This window comes from Thrips palmi, unplaced genomic scaffold, assembly GCF_012932325.1.
Source record: "Thrips palmi isolate BJ-2018 unplaced genomic scaffold, TpBJ-2018v1 HiC_scaffold_4, whole genome shotgun sequence".
In the NCBI taxonomy this organism is placed as follows: domain Eukaryota; kingdom Metazoa; phylum Arthropoda; class Insecta; order Thysanoptera; family Thripidae; genus Thrips; species Thrips palmi.
Genome location: NW_023144631.1, coordinates 10,446,062 through 10,466,409, shown reverse-complemented (window position 1 = coordinate 10,466,409; position 20,348 = coordinate 10,446,062). Strand labels below are relative to the sequence as shown.

The 20,348-nt window shown below is 51.9% G+C and overlaps 2 protein-coding genes across 2 annotated transcripts; both read left to right on the top strand.

Annotated features, from left to right (window-relative positions):
• The first annotated feature begins 284 nt into the window (after nucleotides 1–284).
• LOC117649389 lies at nucleotides 285–8,410 on the top strand. The gene is made up of 13 exons (XM_034392085.1): nucleotides 285–449; nucleotides 911–1,119; nucleotides 1,214–1,996; nucleotides 2,078–2,326; nucleotides 2,470–2,592; nucleotides 2,672–2,740; nucleotides 2,826–2,906; nucleotides 2,993–3,130; nucleotides 3,213–3,494; nucleotides 3,595–5,205; nucleotides 5,283–5,499; nucleotides 5,596–5,726; nucleotides 5,797–8,410. The coding sequence occupies exons 2-13, from the start codon at nucleotides 965–967 to the stop codon at nucleotides 7,199–7,201; spliced, it is 5,244 nt and encodes a 1,747-aa protein (XP_034247976.1). The 5' UTR covers nucleotides 285–449; nucleotides 911–964; the 3' UTR covers nucleotides 7,202–8,410.
• A 1,284-nt stretch (nucleotides 8,411–9,694) lies between these two features.
• Nucleotides 9,695–19,143, top strand: LOC117649613 (TRAF3-interacting protein 1-like). The gene is made up of 4 exons (XM_034392508.1): nucleotides 9,695–10,142; nucleotides 15,047–15,274; nucleotides 15,611–16,875; nucleotides 19,092–19,143. The coding sequence occupies exons 1-4, from the start codon at nucleotides 10,101–10,103 to the stop codon at nucleotides 19,141–19,143; spliced, it is 1,587 nt and encodes a 528-aa protein (XP_034248399.1). The 5' UTR covers nucleotides 9,695–10,100.
• Nucleotides 19,144–20,348: the final 1,205 nt, after the last annotated feature.

The window sequence follows — 20,348 nt, the reverse complement described above, 5'->3', positions numbered from 1 at the left end:
AGCTAAAATGTTTCCGATTTGACATACTGCGAGTATTTGCATTTTCTAGTCTCGAGAGCAGAGCGGGTGTTCCCCGGTTATCTTTAAAATCAAGCGCTCTTTCGAACAGGGTTACCACAAATTGTGACCCAAAATTAAATCGCTTGTAAAGCGCTATTCGATTATTTTCAACTGTATAAGCTTGTTAGAAAATATATTTTTTCAAATAACTCTTCAAAAAGAGAGATTCAATTTTGTTTAGATTCGATTATTGATCGCCTTGATATATTATTCTGTTGGTATTTCTGAAACTGAATTCTCTCTCTCTCATGTTTATGCTGGGTCAAGCCAGCAAGAATACTCTTTTTTCGCTTGAAACATGTCTCAATTCTCATCGATTTCACGCGTTTGTGGTTTGAAATGACACTTTGGTTGCATAGATATTCGTTTTCGTCACTGCATTGTCAAAGGTATGTGTGCAACCTGCATTTAAGTCAGATGTAGCTGTTTCGCCATCCGACGTCCAGCAATCCACTGCTTTTACATGATGTAAACAATTACTCCAACCACATCATATTATCCAATTTTTACGATACTACTTTTCAAACTCTATTCAGATTGTAGAGAATGCTATGTTCTCTATCCTTGAGCCTTGTTGGGGTGCATTTCATCTCATATTTTGGGCTATCTAGATAGTGGGTGCTTTGGTTTTTAATGTCAGCTTTATTCCTTGCAAATTTTGAGACATTTAAATAGTTAACCAGTTGAACAAGGAGCGTTTCTTTTCGTTTACTCCTTGCCCCGTTTTATTTGTTTCGAAGGTTTCCCTCAGAATCGGAGGTTGATGTAACGTTTGTAGTGCACTATGTCGTTTTCTTCATATTTTGTGTACCCTTTTGTAAATTATATCAATCTTTTCACTCTTTTTCAGGTTGACAATGTGTCTTCTCTTCCATATTTACATCCTACATCCAGCAATATAGTAATGGACAGTTCAAGACCCTATCTGGAGCTACCACTTTCAATGCAGCATTCAAGTGTAACTGGAAGTAAAGAAAGAGTACCGGAAAATGATTTCCAGCAAATTTCATCTCAAACTTTACTGGACTTCCTACCCTCTTTACATAATGTCCCAAAAGGGTACGTAGTTTTGGTGTTTACTTTAAGTCAAGGAGCAATGTCAATGATTTCAAATTAATTCCTTCACAAATGGAACTTTTTTGTTTGATTTCAGAGGGTTGGATTTGCCAGAGTTTAATCTGCCTTCCAATGAAAATATGCAAGGAGGACTACTCTCATCTTTTAAAGTGAATGACGGCTGTAATCTTTTGCTCAACCCATTTGCCGACAGTCAGCAGCTGGGCCATGGGTTATTATATGGACAACGAAATGAGATGCAAGTGAATGACACCTCAAGCCATAGTGGGAACATCTTAAGTGATCCCAATTATCTTAATATGAACACAAGTGCAGTACCTCATCATTCTCAAGGACCTGAAATATCACTATCTTCCCATATTTTTAGTAAGAATGTTGAAAGCCCCACAGCAGTTCCATCAAATTTCTCTAGTGCAATGTTGCCTTTCAATTCGTCTTATGAAGATAGCCAATTCAACAAGAATTTCGAACAACTGGAGGCTATTACCAAACATATAAAATCTGATAATTCTCCTCTTGTTAAGGAGGAGGGTACGATTGCCACAAAATCTGATCAAAGTTGCAGTGTAGAATGTGGCGACAGTGTGAGCCCTGTATGTGATATTGGAGCACCAAGAGTCAATTCACTCATAAGTGACTCTAGTGAACCGAATTTAGGCAACATTTCTGATGAGAAATTGAACTTGAAAGATTTGGATCATATTGACCTACAGCAACTTAACAGTGAAGAAGTGAAAGTGGTTGAGAGTGTTGTGACTTGTGCTTTCTGCCCAAGATCATTTAAAACTCAAGAGCAACTAAGTAAGCATGAGGCTCTGCACCCTTACCAGACCTCTGCAATTCAGTGCTCCAAGTGTGGGTAAGTCAATTTTTTGAAAAAGTTGACTGAATTTTCATCTGGTCAGAACTTGTCTCTATACTTGTAAAAACTATGTTTCAGAGAAATTTTGGGAAACTACATGTTGCTTCAGGAACACAAACAGTATGAAGATTATCTGAGTTCTTGTGACTTATGTGGACAACTTTTTCCCAATGAAGAATGCATGATTTGTCACATTAGAAATGCTCACAATGATGTTGATGATATTTTTGATGACGAGAATAATGCATCTGAAGATCTTCATGGCCCACCCAAGAATTCTACCGAAGCTCCTACAGAATCTTTTGAAGAGGCACTTTTTAATCAAAGGTATACTCTAGGAAAATCCCAGAGAAGTAAACAAAAAGACATATTTTATCACCCCAATTTATGTTTATGTTTTTAATTTGTCCGTTTTGCTGCATGGTTGCATGCAATCAACAGTAAGATTTATTGTTGTTTTTTTTTCTTAGCTCTGTTCTGGAAGACCAGGCTGAAAGTAATGAAAAATATGATCTGACACCACCACCTCCGGAAGAACAGGTAACTGCTGATGACAACCATGACAATGAAACCAATGAAGAGTTAACTCCAAGGTTAGAATACATAAACAAATTGTTTTAAATTTATTTGAATTTGGTTCCAAAATATGATGATTAATTTTATTTCCTTCAGTCACTTTGAAGAAGCAAATGTGGATTCAAACATACAGCCTACTGCTGTGTTGGAGAACATTATTGAAAGGTAACAAATGTGAACAAATAAAATAATTCCAGAAATAAGTGACACTGAAACTTGAGCTAAACCTGAGACATATTTAAAATTGCAGTTCTAATATGGAAGCTGATGGCCCCTACTCTGAGGAGCTAGAAAACACTGTTGAGCAGTCTGTTTGTTTAAATGAGCACCTGTGAGTAAATGCAGAATATTTTCTTTTCTTAAATTGTCAATTATTATTTAAAATTAACAAAATTTATTTTCTTAATAATTTTGTAGTCCCGAGACTGCTCCTAGTAAACCCAAAAAGACCAAGTGTCGGTATTGTTCCAAGAAATGTTCAACAAGGAAGAGTCTTGTTCGTCATGAAAGGAGTCACCCCTATGCAACAGCAGCCATGAAGTGTAACCTTTGCTTGTAAGTGTTTCTGCACAGTCTTTTTGTCAAGCTTTTCCCTTGTTGAGATATTGTAAAAAAAAATTTTAATTCAATTTTACAGAGAGGTTGTTGAAAACTATAAAGCATTTAAAGTCCACAAAAAGAACCTGGGAACCCCAGTCTCATGTATCACTTGCAATCAAGTATGTCCCAATGAAAATTGTCTGAAATGCCATGTTCGAAATGTGCACAATAACTTTGTATATGGTGCCCCTCCTGTGTACAATTTGGATGATTCCAATGATGATGCTTATGAGGTTGAAGGTGAAGAGGAGGAGGAGGGAGATAGTGATAGCGGTGCTTTATCAGCTCAACAATATTCCGTGTCAAAATATACTGTAGGGTATGTACAATCTGTGTTGCATCCTGTCTTATTGTTAGTTTAATTTGCCTCAATAATTTAATCTGCAGAAATTTAAATCATACTTTTGGTTATGTCACAGGGATCCTGGTGCTCCACTTCGTATTACTATCAAACAAGAAAAAGAGGAGACATATGTTGCCCCAGTGTCTCCTTCATATTCTGCACCCACACCTCCAACACCATCCACACCATCTCCTCAAGGTGCTCCTACACCATCTCCCCCTGCCTATGTCTATGAGTCAGAACCCTCAGACGATGCAGATAATGATCAGGAATATGAGCCATATGCATCTGATCATTCAGTGGAAATTCAGAGTAAAAAACATTTACGGAGGAAGACTGCTCTGCGTTCGTCCAAAAAGTCTGGTGTACATTTCTTATCCTCAAGTGAAGAAAGTGATCATGATGAATCTGCTGATTTTAACTACAGTCCCCAAACTAATTCAGAGAGTGAAGAAAATTCTGATGAGGACCCCGAGTGGGACCAAACGGAAAACTCTTTTGGTAACTCCAAAAAGAGGACCAGAAGAAAGAACCCCTTGAGCGATGATGATTCAGATGTGGACCCTGATTGGGGGCAACAAACTTCTTCTGCAGGGAGTAAGAAAAGAGCAAGACGGAAAAAGGGCCCTCTCAGTGATGATTCTGATAATGATTTTGATTGGAGCATTCCTCAAACTTCTTTTGCTACCTCTAAAAAAAGGAGTGCTCGGAAGAAAAGTTCCTTGAGTGATGATGATTCTGACTATGACCCCGATTGGAAGCAGGATGATAACTCCTCAGGAAGTACAAAAAAGAAGGTGCCAAGCAGAAAGAGCAGAAAGAAAACCATTCAAGTTGCGTTTTTTGTGCCAGCCATTCCAGTTCCCAAAGTAAAGCGCCCAAGGGCACGCGGATTAGGAGGCCAAAAGGCTCAAGATGCAGCTGCAGCACTTGCACAAGCTGTTGAAGACATGGAAACTATTGTACCAGAACTGAAAACAGTAATTAAACCGGTACGCCGGTCTGTCACTAAGGCATCCTTAAAAACTTATAGTGAGATGTACGATGATGAATATGATTATGATCTTGTGAATGTGAAGCCAGAACCGGACGTACCTGGAGACTCTGAAACACTGATGCAAAATGAGCAAGATCCAAATGTACCAGCTGCTCAAACTTATTCCGATAGTAACAATCCTTATGAGTTTAATGATGAATTAGATGTCTCAAACTCAGATATTTCAGACAAACAAAATAGATCCAATATAGATAGCCTAAATAGTGATCAACAGGAAGAACAAATTGTAGTCAAAGCAGAGCCATATGACTTTCATGATGACGATGAGGATAACGAAGATGATGATCCCTCGTATGGAACTGATCTTTATTTCAGTAAGAAGTTTTGCGAGCCAAATTTAAAATATGGAAATATTAAATGTCCTACAACAATTAAGACAGATCCTGATGCTGATGAAAAACCAAAAAAAGAGCTGAGATATGTTTGCAAAATATGTGGAAGAGCTCTTCAATACAGGTCTCACCTTGTTAGGCATTTGCGCCGAGTTCATGATGGGGAAGGTGTTGAAGAAGTGATGCGGCGCTTAATGAAGTGCAGGTTCTGTGAAAAGCCCTACTCTAATGAGCTAAGTCTTATCAACCATGAAAAACTGCATGATGGGACCAGCAAAATGAAGTGCAACAAATGCGAGTAAGTTGGTAAAGCCATTTAACAGACTGTAATTTTGAAATAAATCTATAAGTTTTAACTGACATTATTCTTTGTAGGGAACGTTTTGATGACAAAAATGCACTCCGAAGACATCAACGGAAAATGCATTGGGAACACCAGCCTGTGGAATGTGAAATTTGCAAAAAACAATTGTCAGATAACACTTGCCTTAAAGCACATATGAAGCATATGCATGGAGCAGAAGAGAAAAAAGTAACTGTTTTTACCTGTGAAACTTGCGGCCGGCAGCTGCATACAAAAACAGCTTTTCAAGTAAGTTTGTAATGAATGATTGGAAAAGTCTGAACATCTTATTGCTTCTTGTACTCAAATTGTGTTAATTTTATAATTGTATTTCTAAAATTACAGAACCATGTTGCAAGTAAATGTGGGACAAACCTTCTCTTTCCATGTGAGACATGTGGCAAGTCTTTCTCATTTAAGGGTTCTCTAAAGGCTCATCAGCTTCTTCATACTGGAGTCAAAAGCTTCTTGTGCAAGTAAGTGTAGAATTTTTATCTATCTAAAATGAAATGTAAAACAATTTGATAATTTTTAATTCTTTTGTAGATTTTGTGGGAAAGCTTTCCATCAGAAGGGAGAAATGAAGAGACATGAAAGAAAGCATACTGGTGAAAAGCCATTTGTTTGTGAAGTTTGCGGCCGAGCATTTGCATATCGTGAGAGCTTGCTTGGTCACAGTGCAGTCCACACTGGAATCAAACCGTTCCCCTGCAAGACCTGTGGTATGAGGTTTTCATGCTCTGGGAACCTAGTCAAACATAGGCGTTCAAACAATTGCAAAGGATTCTCAGAGCAGGGTGATATAACTGTTGTCAATTTGGAAGGAGAAAATACTCAAGAAAGTACAAGTGTCAGTCATGCATTGGCAGTAGATAAGCCTGCTGACCTTTTACCAGAGACAGCCACAAAGCCACCTTCTGTGATTACTGGTTTATCGAATGAGAACCGTAATTTAGTTGGTGAAAATAGCAGTGCTCCTCAAATCTCTCATAGCTTTACTAATGAAACTCACAAGATAAAGCAGGAGCCTGTGCAAACCCCCATCGCTGATATTGCTCAGCAAATTCACCAAAGTGCTGTGAACAGTGTACAAACATCCACCTCCAGTATTGTGAAGCTGCCCCCAGGAATCTCTGTGAAGCCTGCCTCAGCACTTCAATCAACTCCAAAAGAAACTAAACCCCTTCCTGATGTGAATGTTTCTCAGTATTATCAAAATTCGAGCAGCGTGAATAATCGACTGATGGGCCATTTAAATCCTATGTATGATAGACACGAGAACAATGTGGCAACTCAGAATAACTACAACTCTCACAATTTAGGTCCCTCCTTTAGTGAGAACCATTTCAGACAATCTAATCAAGTGAATGTTAATGACAGGAGATATTCGCAATTGAGTTTAGAAGGCTATGCTGGTCGCCCTGAACAATATTTTGACCATCAGTCCTTGATGAGGCATGAAATGAACCGTCAAGTTATGGAGAGAGCTGCTGATAGACAAACACCAAGATTCTTAGATTTGCGGTTTAGTGGTGTTGACAGCAGGAATGCAATGCAGTCCTATCATGGGCCAACCCTACCTCACACCTCTACTTATCCCAATATTCATTCTGGACATTTGGGAAACTATGCTGCTGCACATTCAGTGAACCATTCAGCTAATCCTGCTAATATGTATGGGAGCAACACAATGATGGCAGGGTCTGTGGGTTTCCCTGCATTCACTGCAAATAATCATATGGCTATGGGATATGGCCATAATAATCCAATCCCTGCACATGCTGTTGCTCATGCTGGTTCATATCCAACATCACATATGAGCCATCTAGAGGCTCTTTTTGGGCATTTTAGCCAAAATGCTGCGAATAATAGTTTGCAGCGTCTTTCATCTCAAAGTGCTGGGTCTACAGCTTCAAGCAACCCATCTTTACCAAGCAATCATCGTGTTTAAATTGTGAGATGAGATGTGCTTTGTCTTAAACTAGGTCCTAGGATATACCAAAGAAGACCCCTTTAGTCAGAAAAATATTATGTAAAATGTTTGTTACCTTTTCTAACAACTATTTAATAAGAAATCAAGTGGCTGCAATAGGAAGTCATAAAAAGCTTATATATTGTATCACTGTTCTTTTAGTTTACTTATCATGTATTCAAAGATATTCTGTTAATATTGTGTGCAAGTTATTTTTACGAGGGCACTCAGAAAGAATACTTCTTATATGTACCATGTTTTATTGATATGATTGATTATAAATATTCTATTTGAATTCAAACCCATAGTTCTGTATATATTTGTTGCAGTAATTTTAATTTTGAGCTTGTGTGATCTTGATTGTTATCCACTTAACGTTGATGCATGATATTACCGCACACCAAGCCGCACACAATTGTGAATGAATAGGATCATTAAATCAAAATTAGCAGGTTTTTTTTTTCAGATTGTAGAAAAATTGAACGTTCTGAGTAACTCACTGAGAGGAAGTACTTCATTAGGTATTATCGTATTTAATTTTGTATCTTGTTTTCATGGTTCTTTTAAAATGTGAGCAAGATACATTTTTGTATTATCTTGTTTTTTGTTTGTACTGAGTACAATGTTTTGTGCGAGAAAATGTTAAATGTATTTATTGTTGTCGAGGCTTACAAATGAGGTGTACTTAAAACGTTGGAGTGTGGTAGATTGCCAATTTATCTCATGTAATGTGTATTAGAGGCATGGTAGGCAATCCAAGTGCCATTATGACAAATATTGAGACTGCAATGCAAAGCAAATAAAGGCAGTTAACGATTAGGTTCTACCTGTCATCAAATCTCTTCTTAAAAGTTTCTTAATTTATGTTTTAGATTTAGTGTGTAAAGTCTAGTTTAATGATAAAACAGGGTTATTCTTAGAAACTAGCAATTACAAGTTCCTTTAACTGTGGAATAGCTGCAAATAAGAAATTTATGTGTGTCTAAGTTACACTAGAATCGAAACACAAATCAATATGCACTATACTGGCAACCAAATATCTGTGTAAATATATGCTATTTTCATGTTTTTACTTCATTGTATTTGTGAATTTTAATGAATTCTATAGATTTTTGACGTTACCTTCACTGGAAACCGTCTTTTTCTGTACAAATTCCCAGAGAATAAATTTACGACCCTAATTTTTAACTCCTAGTCGTCATTTCGTGATTGAGCACCCCACAGAGCTGGAGCGTCAATGGCAGTGCCGGAGTGCCGCACCCTCCGCCTCGGCTGGGTGGACCGCCACCACTGCCTCGAACGTGAGGGCAGACGCAGCAGACGCAGCAGACGCACGCCTGGGAACATTTCCCGACCTCGCCGTCGTCGTTTTCGCGGTCGCGGGGCGTGGCGGGGCGGGGCGGGGCGGGGCGGGGCGTGGCGGGGAAGGGCAGGGCAGGGGCGCACCGCGGCTGCAGCCTGCTGCTCCCAGTTTGAGCGGCTTCCCACAATAATGGATGGACAGCAGTCCTTCACCGCGCGCGTGGCCGGATCGGGGATTGATTGACGCCACGCTTGAAAACAAAATGAACGAAAAGAAAACCATCCGAAACGCACTCTCTGATGGGCGGGGGTCCAAGCCGTCGCCTTGCTTGCTTGAGGCGGCCGGAGGGGGTGGAGGCGTTGCTCACTGGGTCGGCGCCTGTCTGTCTCATTATCGGCTGCAGTGGCGTGGCGGGGCGCGGCGGCTAGCGTAAGACTGCCCGACGCAAGTGACGATGAGCCTCGCGGGGCGTTGCGGGCCACGGGCCGCGGCACGGCCTCCGTGGCCACTGCCAGGCACTGCAGGGCAGGGCGGGGTGGAGGCCGTAGGCCGTGTGATTATGAGTCTGGTGGCAATGAGTGAGTCGAGTGAGTCGCCCCCTCCTCCCCGCCCCCGCCATGCCGCCCACGCAACCGGGGTACATCACGATTTTGTTTCAAGGGCCGCACCGCGTCGGGGAAAGTGTATCCACGCAAACGGGGAGCCTCGTCTCGCGATGAAGTCGAATTCGAGACAACGACACCTGAGGCGCAGCGGCCGGCATAGCGCCTGCGGATCCGAGGGTAGGCCAGCCCGCTCAACGCTGCTGTCTGCCGGGCCGGCCTACCCTGCACTTCGCAGGCGGCGATCCCGCACGTCTTGTCTCTTCATTCGAGAACTTCAAGTCCCTGCCGCCGTCGGGGCGCTGTCCCCGTCGGCGGGTCCTCGTGGCGGACACCATGACGCCGAGCTCCTGCGGCTCTCGAACACGTTGGCGCGCGCACCGCGCACGCGAGGCTGGGCGGAACGGGGAGGGGAGGGGGGCGGCGTCGCGACGCTTCGCGCTTCGCTTCGCGGTCCGTGGCCGGGCGGGGCGGCGGGGCGTCCGGGCGCCGTCGGGGACGCGGACGGGGACGGGGACGCCGGCGTCGCGAGCCGTGGGCCCCTCGGCGTCCAGTCTCGCACGGACTTCTCCAACGAGAAGCCGCGACCGAGCAACGAGGAACGGAGCCCCGCGACGGCGTTGCGACGGTGTCGGCGGCGTGCGCGTGTGCAACCGAGGATCGAGGGCTCCTCAGTGACCATCCCCCCAGTGAGCCACCGGCCGGCCCAGTCCCAGTGGACTGCCCCGGGCACTCGTTGTCCTCCAGGAAGCGCCCCGCGGCTCCGCGTCGAATCGCCGGCCTGACTCACGGCTCTGCCGGACCGCCGGCCTGACACGCTTGGCGTGGGGCAGTGCTGCGCAGTGCCCAGTGCAGCCCGGAGGATGCGTTCCGGGCCTACGGTGCGATCAAGATAACTGCAACCCGGCAGCCGCAAGGAAGAGAGAAAGAGGGAGGGGCGTGATTCGCAGTGTCGCAGAGTGCCGCCGCCAGCATGGGGTGTGACGGATACGCCGTGCTCAAGGGGCTGGAGTTGGTGAGTCCATTATTCTTTCAATTACGGGTTGCGGCTACTTTCGCCTTCCAAAGATGCCTCTACATCGGACGGAAGTGCACGGCGCCTACATTAATCTTCCTCGTGCGCCACGACTTCTTGCTCGTGGACTTCCCCCTGCGACGTTGCGCGCACTCGTCGCATCGTGTGACCGCGTGGGTGGTGTGACTGACTTCCTGGGACAAAATGACAAAATCCAGCCGAAACGAGAAGGTCACCCTTCAATGTTGTGCTCGCTCAGTCACACGCGCTTTCGTCGCCCTGTCTCTGTCCCACTCACGGGGCGTCCCGCAGGGGTGCGAGAGAGACAGAGTGTCGCTGGCCCAAACAACTGGACGCGGCGTGTATGCCCCACACCGTGAGAGAGTCCAGAGCGGCCCGTGTCATGTCAAGTCTGCGTGAATCACCGCGGGCATGACTTCAAATTCGGCCGCTCGGACCGCCCCACCCCGCCACCGCGTCGCGTTGACGCGGGGCCGCAAAATGCGCAAAACGCGCAAAGTCGTCGTAAAGAGCGGCGACGAGGCGAGAACCATCTTAATGGAATCTTCACACGTTGCCGAACAGGCCGATTACGCTCGCGGCAAAGACTCGGAAGCGACTGCGGCTCGGGCGACATCGACTTGTAAGGGACCGCCTTGTTTTTCCAACGCCGCTGGCGCGGGTATTTGAACCCGGGGCCGCCTGCTCATGACTCACATGGTGCAACTGCGCCTCGGCCGCCTCGCGACGGATGCACTGTGCATGCCTGATTGTGCGAGGTGCGACCGGCAGGGGGCCTGCTCTAGAATGTCTGTTAGTGTGTGTGAGTGTGTGTCCGAGCCAGTTGCGTACGGCGGGTGGACATACCGCGGCCAGGCGATAAACAGCTTGTCGGCGGCGTGCGGGCGGCGGGCCGCGGCGGGGCGGTTCGGTTAAGTCACAGAGACGCCACACACGCGTGCGCGGCGCGCGGCGCGCGGCGCGTGATGTGAGGCAAGGGCTGCACGCGGCACTTTCTCCCAGCGGCTTAACTGGACCCCCCCTTTGGCAGGCACGGGCCCCCAAAAAGGGACAAGCTCAGGAAAAACCCTATTTAGACTTTAAGGCAATGGCAATGTCCCTATTTTGAAAAAAAGAAGGAATTTTCCCCCAAATTATGTCTTCCCTTTTTTGTCCTTACTTTTTTGTCCCGAAAAAAATTTTCCGACTTTGGGATTTGAACCACGAACTCGGGGTTTGGGGCAGGGTTTACCCATTGTCTGTGCAACGACAGTTAGTCAGTGCGAAAGTAACTCCTCTAGAGTGCTAGGACCGTGTTTTTTTGTGCCCCGGGATTGCCCTTGAAGGTGTTTCAAAGTACCCCAAAATTTTGGAGTTGAGGACGTAAATTAACACATGCGGGGTTTTCAAATGAAAAACACATGTTTTTGAGTCGCGCCCTACCCCCCGGGGAATTTTTAGGACAAGGGCCCTATGAAGACTTTTCCCTTAAAGGATAACACATGATGGAATACGCAAGGGAGGACATTTGGGTAAAACCCTCTTGAGGCCCCAATGCCACTGCGACATTACTCGGGACTCGTATGACACAAGGTGACAAGTTTGGAGACAATCGGAGACACTTCAAAGACTTGCTCCAAGGACAACCCTGGGCAAGATAAAGCCAAAGGACAAGGGACAAAAAAAACCCCGCGGGCGAAAAAAAAAATTTTAAAAGAAACTGCTTGCGAGGACAATCCCGGACATCGCAGGGCTTTTTCTCAAATGCAAGTTTGGACACGTAGGACGGGGAGACAAGGGGGACATTTTTGAAAATTTTCCCTTTGACAACGAGGACCCCGCAGGAAAATTTTCTCGAATGACAAGCTAAGAACGTAAGGAAAAGGGAAAACAAGGGGAGAACTTTTTCGGGAAAATTTCCTAGGGCAATTTTGGGGACGGGCACTTAGGGGACAAAAAAAAGACGCGACGACACAAAGGGACCACAAAGTAATGGAAAAATTTGGACAGGGTGGAAAAGGGGAAATGCCCGGGTACGACTTTAAAAATGCAAAAAGACACACGAAAGCACAAACGGCCCTACTGCATTTGTACCCTTGTTTTTGGGGCTGTCAGGGTGGGGCAACGGGCGGATCCGCCTAGGGGTGGGTTGCATGCATCCTGCGTACTGCATGGCTGCTGCTGCGCTCATCCTGCAGGGCGCGAAAATCATGAAAACAAACTTAAAGGCGTGTGGCAAGTGGCTGACCGTCCAGCCGGATTTCGCCGCCAGCCCAAGGACGTCGCGGACGAGGAGGACAACCCAGACGCGGCGCCTCCGCCGTATGTCACTGTGACAGTGTGACATGGAGGCCTCTGTGTGTCATGAGGCCAAAACTGTGTGTGTGTGTACATGTGAGTGTGACCCTAGCCGCTCCGCCTCACCTTGCCTTGTCCGCCGCGGGCGCACGCGCACTCGCGCGCACATTTCTCACTCTCACAACGCACTCCCTTGAATTTTGAAGGCACGGCATGCAGGACGGCAGGACCTTGCCGCGGTGCCCGCGCCGCTCGCGGAACAAAAGCTGCCAGCCGCCGGCACACTGCCGGGCCGGGCGTCTGGGACGTCCAGGAGGGAGGAATCGGAATCGGTCGCATCTGCGTGCCTCGCCAGTGCCGCTTCCCTTCCGACGGGGACGCCCTCATGCCCACAGTGTAGGGGTGGCGGCCGCGGCGCTGGCGGTGCTGGCGGTGCACGAGTGCAGGGCGGATCGGTCCGCGGAGTGGCTCGGCTTGACGGCGCGGGCGGTCACAGCCCGCTGCGTCTCGGGGATACCGACCCGGAGCAAGGCCTTCCATCTCTCTCTCTCCCCACAGCCCAGCCAGGCGGCCTGGAGCGGCCTGGAGCGGCCTGGAGCCCGAATGCACACGACGGAACGGAGCGGAAGCGTCCTTCCACCTTCCATGAGGCGAGGCGCCATGTGCCTCCGCGTCTCCACGGTCACCCGCCGCCGCCGCCGCCGAACGTGCGTCGCCGCGGCCTTTTCTGTCTTTTCTTGTTGTTTTTGTTTTTTGTTTTGTGTTTTTGTCCCCCTCGGTCGTTATCTCCGGCCACTTGGCTACTTACCGCGCGCCGCGCCGATGCGACGGCCAATTGCCGCATGTCTCCGCGACAGGTCAAGCCGCACGCGCCGCCACGCGCCGGCCACTCGAAGGGAATCAAAAGCAGACCAAATTCAGCAACAAAAACAACAACGACAACGAAAAAACACAGCGCCTTACTCAGGAGTGTGCGCGCGCGTCTGAGTTCGATGGACCAGCGCCGCCGTCCGAACAGTGGGGCGACAAGTGGGCCGCAAGGTTGGAACCTTCGGCACCCTCGGCATTATACCCCAGGCCGTAATTGCGTCGTCCGGACCGAGGGACCGCTCTGTCTCTCTCGCACTCATGGGGCGTCCCGTAAAGGTGCGAGAGAGACAGCGACAGACACGACTCTCGGAATCGGTCTCATGCTCAGCGCCGCGCACTGCAGCGCGTCCTCCCGCACATGACGCACACAACGACGACCAACGCAATTTATTTTGGTTTCTTCTTTCGTCGAAAGAAATTCATCGAAGTATTTGCAGGCTTGTCGTCGCCCTCCCCTCCCCTCGCCGGTTGCCGGGCGCCGCCAGGCAGCCCATTGTTGCCGATAGGATTTCCCAGGGTGGCGCCGCGCTGCCGTGGCGCCGCGCTGTCACACACGGCCGGGTGCTGGCCGACAGAGATGGACAGCGATGGACAGAGATGCAGCACCGCCTTCCAATCCGACCTTTTCTTTTTTTCGCAACGTCCCCTCCCTCAGACTTTCTTGTGATGTCACCGTGAGGTCACGCGCCGTGGCCACCAAGCCAAGGATACGCGCAGCTAGAACCCAATTCGAACTAATAAAGTTTTGTATTCTTTTCGAAATGAAAAGAAAAGAGTCTTGGTATCGAGACGGCCGCCGGCAGCGTTTCGACGCGGTCGCCGCGATTTTCTCTGGTTTTGCCTTTGGTGCTCGCCGTGCTGCCCTGCCAGGCCCTGCCGGTGCCGGCCGTCATTATGCAGCGCAGCACGGGAAGTGGGTTATCGGGGCGTCGACGCGGAGCCGAGCGCCGAGCCCTGCCGGCCCTAATCAGTGCCAGGCGTCCTTGGAGGACTCCAGGGCGGCCGGACGTCCTTGAGGGACTCCAGGGCGCGGACGGGCCGACGTCCCCGCCGAAGACCGGGCGGGGCTGGAGGGAGGGAGGGAGGACCGACACGAGCGACTTGCAGAGTGCTCCTTGCACAGCTACTGCTCTGGAACACACTCAAGACAAGCGGGCGCGCGGACGGCCTTGGCGCGGCTTTGGCGACCACAACGACGGCGAGGTGCGGCGCGGCGTCGCGGAGGATGGTCGCGAGATGGGCCCGCCGTCGTCGTCCTTGCCTTTGTCCAAGGCGGCGGCGTGTCAACTGCTCGATAAACAATATCCAATCACAGCGGCGCGGGGCCTGGCGGGGCGCTGCGAGGTGTGCTCGCGTTGCCACTCCCGCGCTTCGCTTCGCTCCTCTGCCGCTCCCGTTCGAGAAGTGCGTCGCGTCCTCGTCCTTCCTTCCTGGAACGGCCTGCCTCGCCTGTCGCAAACGGAGGGAGCGCACTGGGCAGCCACGCGGTCCTGCACACTGATTCCGAGTCATTTCGCCGCTCTGTCTCTGTCGCACTCGTAGCGCGTCCCGAAGGGCTGCGAGAGAGACAGAGCGACGTGGGGGCCTGCCTCGCTGATTCGGCCACTGATGAACGGACGCGGCCGCATCATGCGACGCCGTGACTCACATCAGGGCCTGTTTCGGCCGCTTACTGTACGGTAACTACTTCGCAGAACGGGCTCTGTTTTGACGCGGTCTCTACTGTGCGGTTGCAGGTGACGGCCATCGTGTGCATGGTGTACAAGCGCGTCTCCGACTGGGAGGCCTTCCAGATCTTCTTCCTGCGCCAGAAGTTCTCGGACGAGTGGCCGCTGCTCAACACGGTGACGTGGGACAAGAACGGCTCCATCTTCGCGGACATCACCTACGGCGCCTTCGTCATCGCCACGGCCGCCCTGCTGCTGGGCTACCTGGCCGGCCAGCTGGACAGGGCCAAAGTGCTGGTACGTCGTAAGCCATTCGCCATTCAACAGGTCCCTAAGCAGCGCTGCAAAAAAAGAGCCGGGTCCCTAAATCCGCGGTTCTCGGTGCGTCCATCGCCGTGGGACCTTTTCCCAGCGGGAAGGGGAAGGGTTGCCTCCGCGATGCGCGAGGCGGGGCGCGAATGAATGAAGACACGTTCGCACGGCCCGCGGCCCGCGGCGGCACGGCGTGGCATGGCGGCGGGCCCATTCGCCTTGGTGTTTGCCGTGAGTCACCGCCGCGGTGCAGTCCGCCGTCACGTACTAGGCACCCGCATTATCGACGAGCACCCATCCAAATTAAACTTGTTGTTCCAGGAGAACTTCCTGCTGGGCCTCGGCGCGCTCATGTTCCTGGCGGCCGGCTCGCTGGAGCTGGCGGCGCTGGACCAGGTGCCGCAGCACCTCGTCAAGAACGCCGCCGTGCTGGGCGTGCTGTCGCTGTTCGGCGGCCTGCTCTTCATCCTGGACCTGCTGCTGGGCAACCGTCGGCGCAAGCGCGGCGCGGCCAAGCCCGTCATGGCGGCCAAGGACCACCGCAACGGCCACGTCAACGGCGCCGCCACCTTGCAGGCCGAGGAGAAGGCCGCCCTCAAGGCCATGGAGGCCGGCGAGACGCACATCAAGCTGCCGTCTGGAGTGCAGCGCGGCCCCGAGAACCACGAAGCCGTGGTGGGCCAGCTGCGCGCCTCGCTCAAGGACGGCAAGGAGCACGACGAGGTGGACGCCAGCGCCACCGCGCCGCCCATGACCCCCAAGAAGGAGGCGGAGCGGCCCACGGCCACGGCCAACGGCGTGGACCGCGGCCACCACCTCAAGTCCAGCCTGAAGCGCGCGGGCGACGCGGAGCGCGGCTGGCGGCGCGAACGCGAAGACGAACCGCACGGCCCGCTGCACCTGCAGAGCCAGAAAGTGAGCTCCAGCACCAAGGCGCAGGGGCTGCGCTTCCAGGCCGACAAGGCCGACAAGGCCGACACGGCGGACAGCGACTCCGACTCCCTGCACATCCCCAGCGTGTCCTTCCTGCTGGCCGAGCGCGACAAGAACGGCGACCGCGAGCGGGAGCGTGAGCGTGAGAGGGAGCGCGAGCGCGAGCGCGAACGTGAACGCGAGCGTGAACGAGAGCGAGAGCGCGAACGAGAACGCGAGCGACACTACCCGGAGCGAGACCGGGAGCGCGAGCGAGAGCGCGAGCGGGAGCGTGATCGCGAACGGGAACGTGAACGCGAACGCGAACGAGAACGCGAACGAGAACGTGAAAAAGAGCGGGAACGTGAGCGCGAGCGGTTCGAGCGTGACGAGAGCCGCAGCCGGTACACGTCGGGCGCCACGTCCCCGGACGGCTCCGTGTTCACCGAGGCCAGCGGCAACGGCAACTCCCGGCGCTACTTCTACAGCGACCTGCCGGCGGAGCGCGGCGCCACCCCGCACCGCGCCGCCTCCATGGACGACCTGGAGCGCGACTACTACCGCGGCGCCGAGGACTCGCGCGACTTCCTGGAGATCGAGAGGATGTACCGCATCCAGCGCTACGGCAAGCAGAGCATGTCCACGCGCTCGGTGCCCAGCGGCGCGCTGCCACCGCCCACCACGGCCGCGCCGCCGCCGCCCCCAGCCGAAGAGTACCGCCACCGCCGCGCCTGGTCCAACGGCGGCGACCGCGCCTACGACGACGACCGCCGTTACGCCGCCGCCGAGCCGCCGCTGTCCCCGCCAGTGTCGCAGAAGCCCAGCCGCTTCCACTTCGGCCCCAGCGCGGTGGAGTCGCCGCAACCGCCGGCCTCCCCCGCGCCGACGTCCGGCCGCGGCAGGTCCGTGCTGGCGTCGTCGCGCAGCCTGGACTGGGGCGGCGCCGCCCCGCCGGGCGCCGTGGGCCGCACCATGTCCGAAGACCCGGACGAGCTGTCGCGGCGCTGGCGCATGAGCGGCGACCTGCCCCGCAAGCCCTTGATGTCCTCCAGCAGCAGGGACGAGTCCCGCGCGCAGACGCCGGCCTCGCCGCGCGACCCTGGCTTCGTGCTGCACACGGCGCACAACTGGCCCGAGGTCGCGCCCAAGACGCCGTCCTCGTCGCCCAGCGAGCCGACGCAGCGGACCAGGGAGCCGTCGCCGCCCACGCCGCCGTCCCCGGGGCCCGTGGCCGGCGCCGCGCTGCCGTCGGGGAAGTACAGCAGGAAGGAGGACTCGGGCTACGGCGTGCCCAGCAAGGTGCGGACCCCCGTTTACAAGGGCAGCGAGTCGGAGGTGTGAGGCGGGGCGCGGCGGGGCCGCCGCATGGCAGGCCGGTGTGAACCAAACCTCGTGCCGAGTGCCGGGACGGCCGGGGCCGGGCCGTGCCCACTGCCGCCACTGCCCAGGCTGTGCCCAGGCCTCGGGCCGCGCCTGCGCCTGTCGCGGACCTGACGAGACGACTGCAGCGCTGCGCCTTGTGGGAGCGCCGCCAACACGCCTTACTCGAGCGAGGACGGCGGACACACGACCCCGACGCCACGCCACGCATAGCTCAAGCTGTTGTTGGAAAAGACCACAACCCGCATCACGTCCCGTTTACGCGCTCGATGTTTTCGTTAGTCCCAAAGTATCGCCATGTATCATTATTCGGCCGCGCCCGCCTCTGTGCGCCGTGTATTTAAGCCGAGGCCTTGCTTGCCGTGCTTGGCGACGTGAACTGCTTATTTTGATCTCGAGCGCGGACCGCCGTGGGGACCGGACCGGGTCCGCGTACAGTACTTACAGTGGATAGTACCTTCCCCCACCAGCCGGACGCCGCCAAACCGATGCACGGTGACTCAGAACGGACTGCTTTTCCTTCTGGTAGTGACTTGGGTTGGCGGCCGCCCACTGTAAAAACAGTTCAGTAGTCTTAACGACTAGTCTTACTTATGTTGACTGCAGGATACTTTCCCAGTCGGTACGAAGGAAATCAACTAAATTCAAGTCAACTCGACTGAACTATTTTGGCAGAGCGGGACTCGACGGGACGCTTGCATCGCCTGCTTTTGTGTACTAGTGTACTTGCGACGGGCTAGACTGAGACGCGCACGCCGCCCGACGCCGCCATCGTAGTTTGTTGTTACTCCACGCAAAGTGCCTGAACGAATTTGAAAGCCATCATCTGTTTATTTGCAGGTGCACGCTTGAGGCCGCGCCACGCTGCGCTGCCGCGCTCGCCCCGCACCCCAGAGGCACCCCCACCACACCCCGCCACCCCGCCTCGCGATGATCTCACCTGCACAGCGTCACGACACTCGCTCCACTCCATTCCCACCCCCCAGTAGCGCTATTCACAGTGCAGGTGTCCGTCTCTCGCTTTTTTTGTGTGGCCCGCTGTAAATGTGCCTTGATTTTGATATTTTTTTTTTCAAACGCGCTGCTCGATTTTGGTCAAGTCAATAATTGCTGGTGTGCGCCCTTGCCGCGTAATGGTCGGTTGGCGTTCCTCACGGAGTGCCATTCGTCGTCACGTGCGAGTCGATCGAGGAGTCGATCGAGGAGTCGATGGTGCTGCCTCGCTGCCTCGGCGGACAATCAAAGAATTAAATCGGCCGCACGCCTTTTGCGCGCCGCGCATTGCGTCTCGCCACATTTTTAGACATTGTTTATTTTTTTCCTGTCTCCCACTGCCCCAGAGTTCACTGATGCCCAGGGAGGGCGTTCTTATTGAGCTCCATCCTCCCTCTTCTAGTGGCCTACGAGAGCAAATCATGGCAGGTGCCATTCGTCATTATCTGTAATTCAGTGTACATAGACTTTTATTTTAAACTTAGACTGTTTTATATTTCCTGCGTTATTTTTTAAGGACAGTATTTAATTTGAAGTCCATTGATGGTCTGTCTGCACCATTAGAATAATACCTTCCACCCTATCGTTGTACGTCTTATAGTCAAATTAATTATGAAATTTCCTTATCATATTTTGCAAGTACTGTTATTATAGGATTATAATTTTGTACTCTATATAATTCATTGAATACGCGTTGTATTGCCTGTAGCACTGATATAGAAATAAATTTACATCAATTACTAACTCTGCGTTCTTCCTCAAACCTGCCGACTCGACGCACACAACAAAGCATGGCAACAGGGCGTCTTCGTGCCCGTGCGCACGGTGTAGGCATGGCGTATGGCCCCCGTGCCGTTGCCTCCGAGGAGCTGCCTCTCTAAATGTGGGATAATTTCTTTCCCGAGGGACTCGCCGTCCTGAATGGCAATGCTGCCAACTGCCTTTAACGGCCACGGCGTCCGCGGCGCCGCGGCGACGCTCTCCAAGGCCGTCCTCGTCAAGACCGTGGCAGAGTGACAGGGGAGGCTAGAGGCGAGGCTAGACTCTGGGGGCAACGGGCTCGACGCTCATGACGCAAGGGCGAGGGTGAATTTTTTATTTTTCAAAACAAAAACTCACCACACAAATAATGAGTAAATCATAAGGCAAGCTATCTCTCGGCTTCATTCACCGCCATTCAACGTCCACCAAAATCCAATTGGTGTCGGAAGGTAAACTTTGAAGAAAAGTACATTTATGAATGGACCTGAAATTGAAGCTAGCCATGACAATAGCAAAGAACGGGGATTTGCCGTAGTCTCGGTCTACACGTACACTTACACAAGCACGCACACACGCACGCGGCCGGCGGTCTTGGCCCGGTTTGACCCCAGAGGCATTGGCGTTTTCGGAGAGGAGGGATCCCTTCCAGTGGCACACGCCACTCAGGCTTTTGTTGTGCGGCTTTGGTATTGTCTCGAGAAAAGTGCGGGAACCGTCGGCGGGGCCTCGCAGCCACATGCGGCCGTGCAGGCCGTGCAGGCCATGCGGGCGGGGACCGGCGAGGTCGGGGCTGTCGGGGAGGGGGAGGGAGGGAAGCGGGCCGACTGTTTTAGGGTCGCGGAGGGCGTCTCAAACGTCAAGACAAAAAAAAATTAATTTTAAAAAATATATCAAAAGTTTAAAAAATGCTTCGCTACAGCCTGTAGGGTAAACAGGCCCTCCCTCGCCACCAAACGCGAGGGCCTGTTTCTTGTGGGTTTTTGAGGAATCCTTCTTCCCCTTCCTCACACAT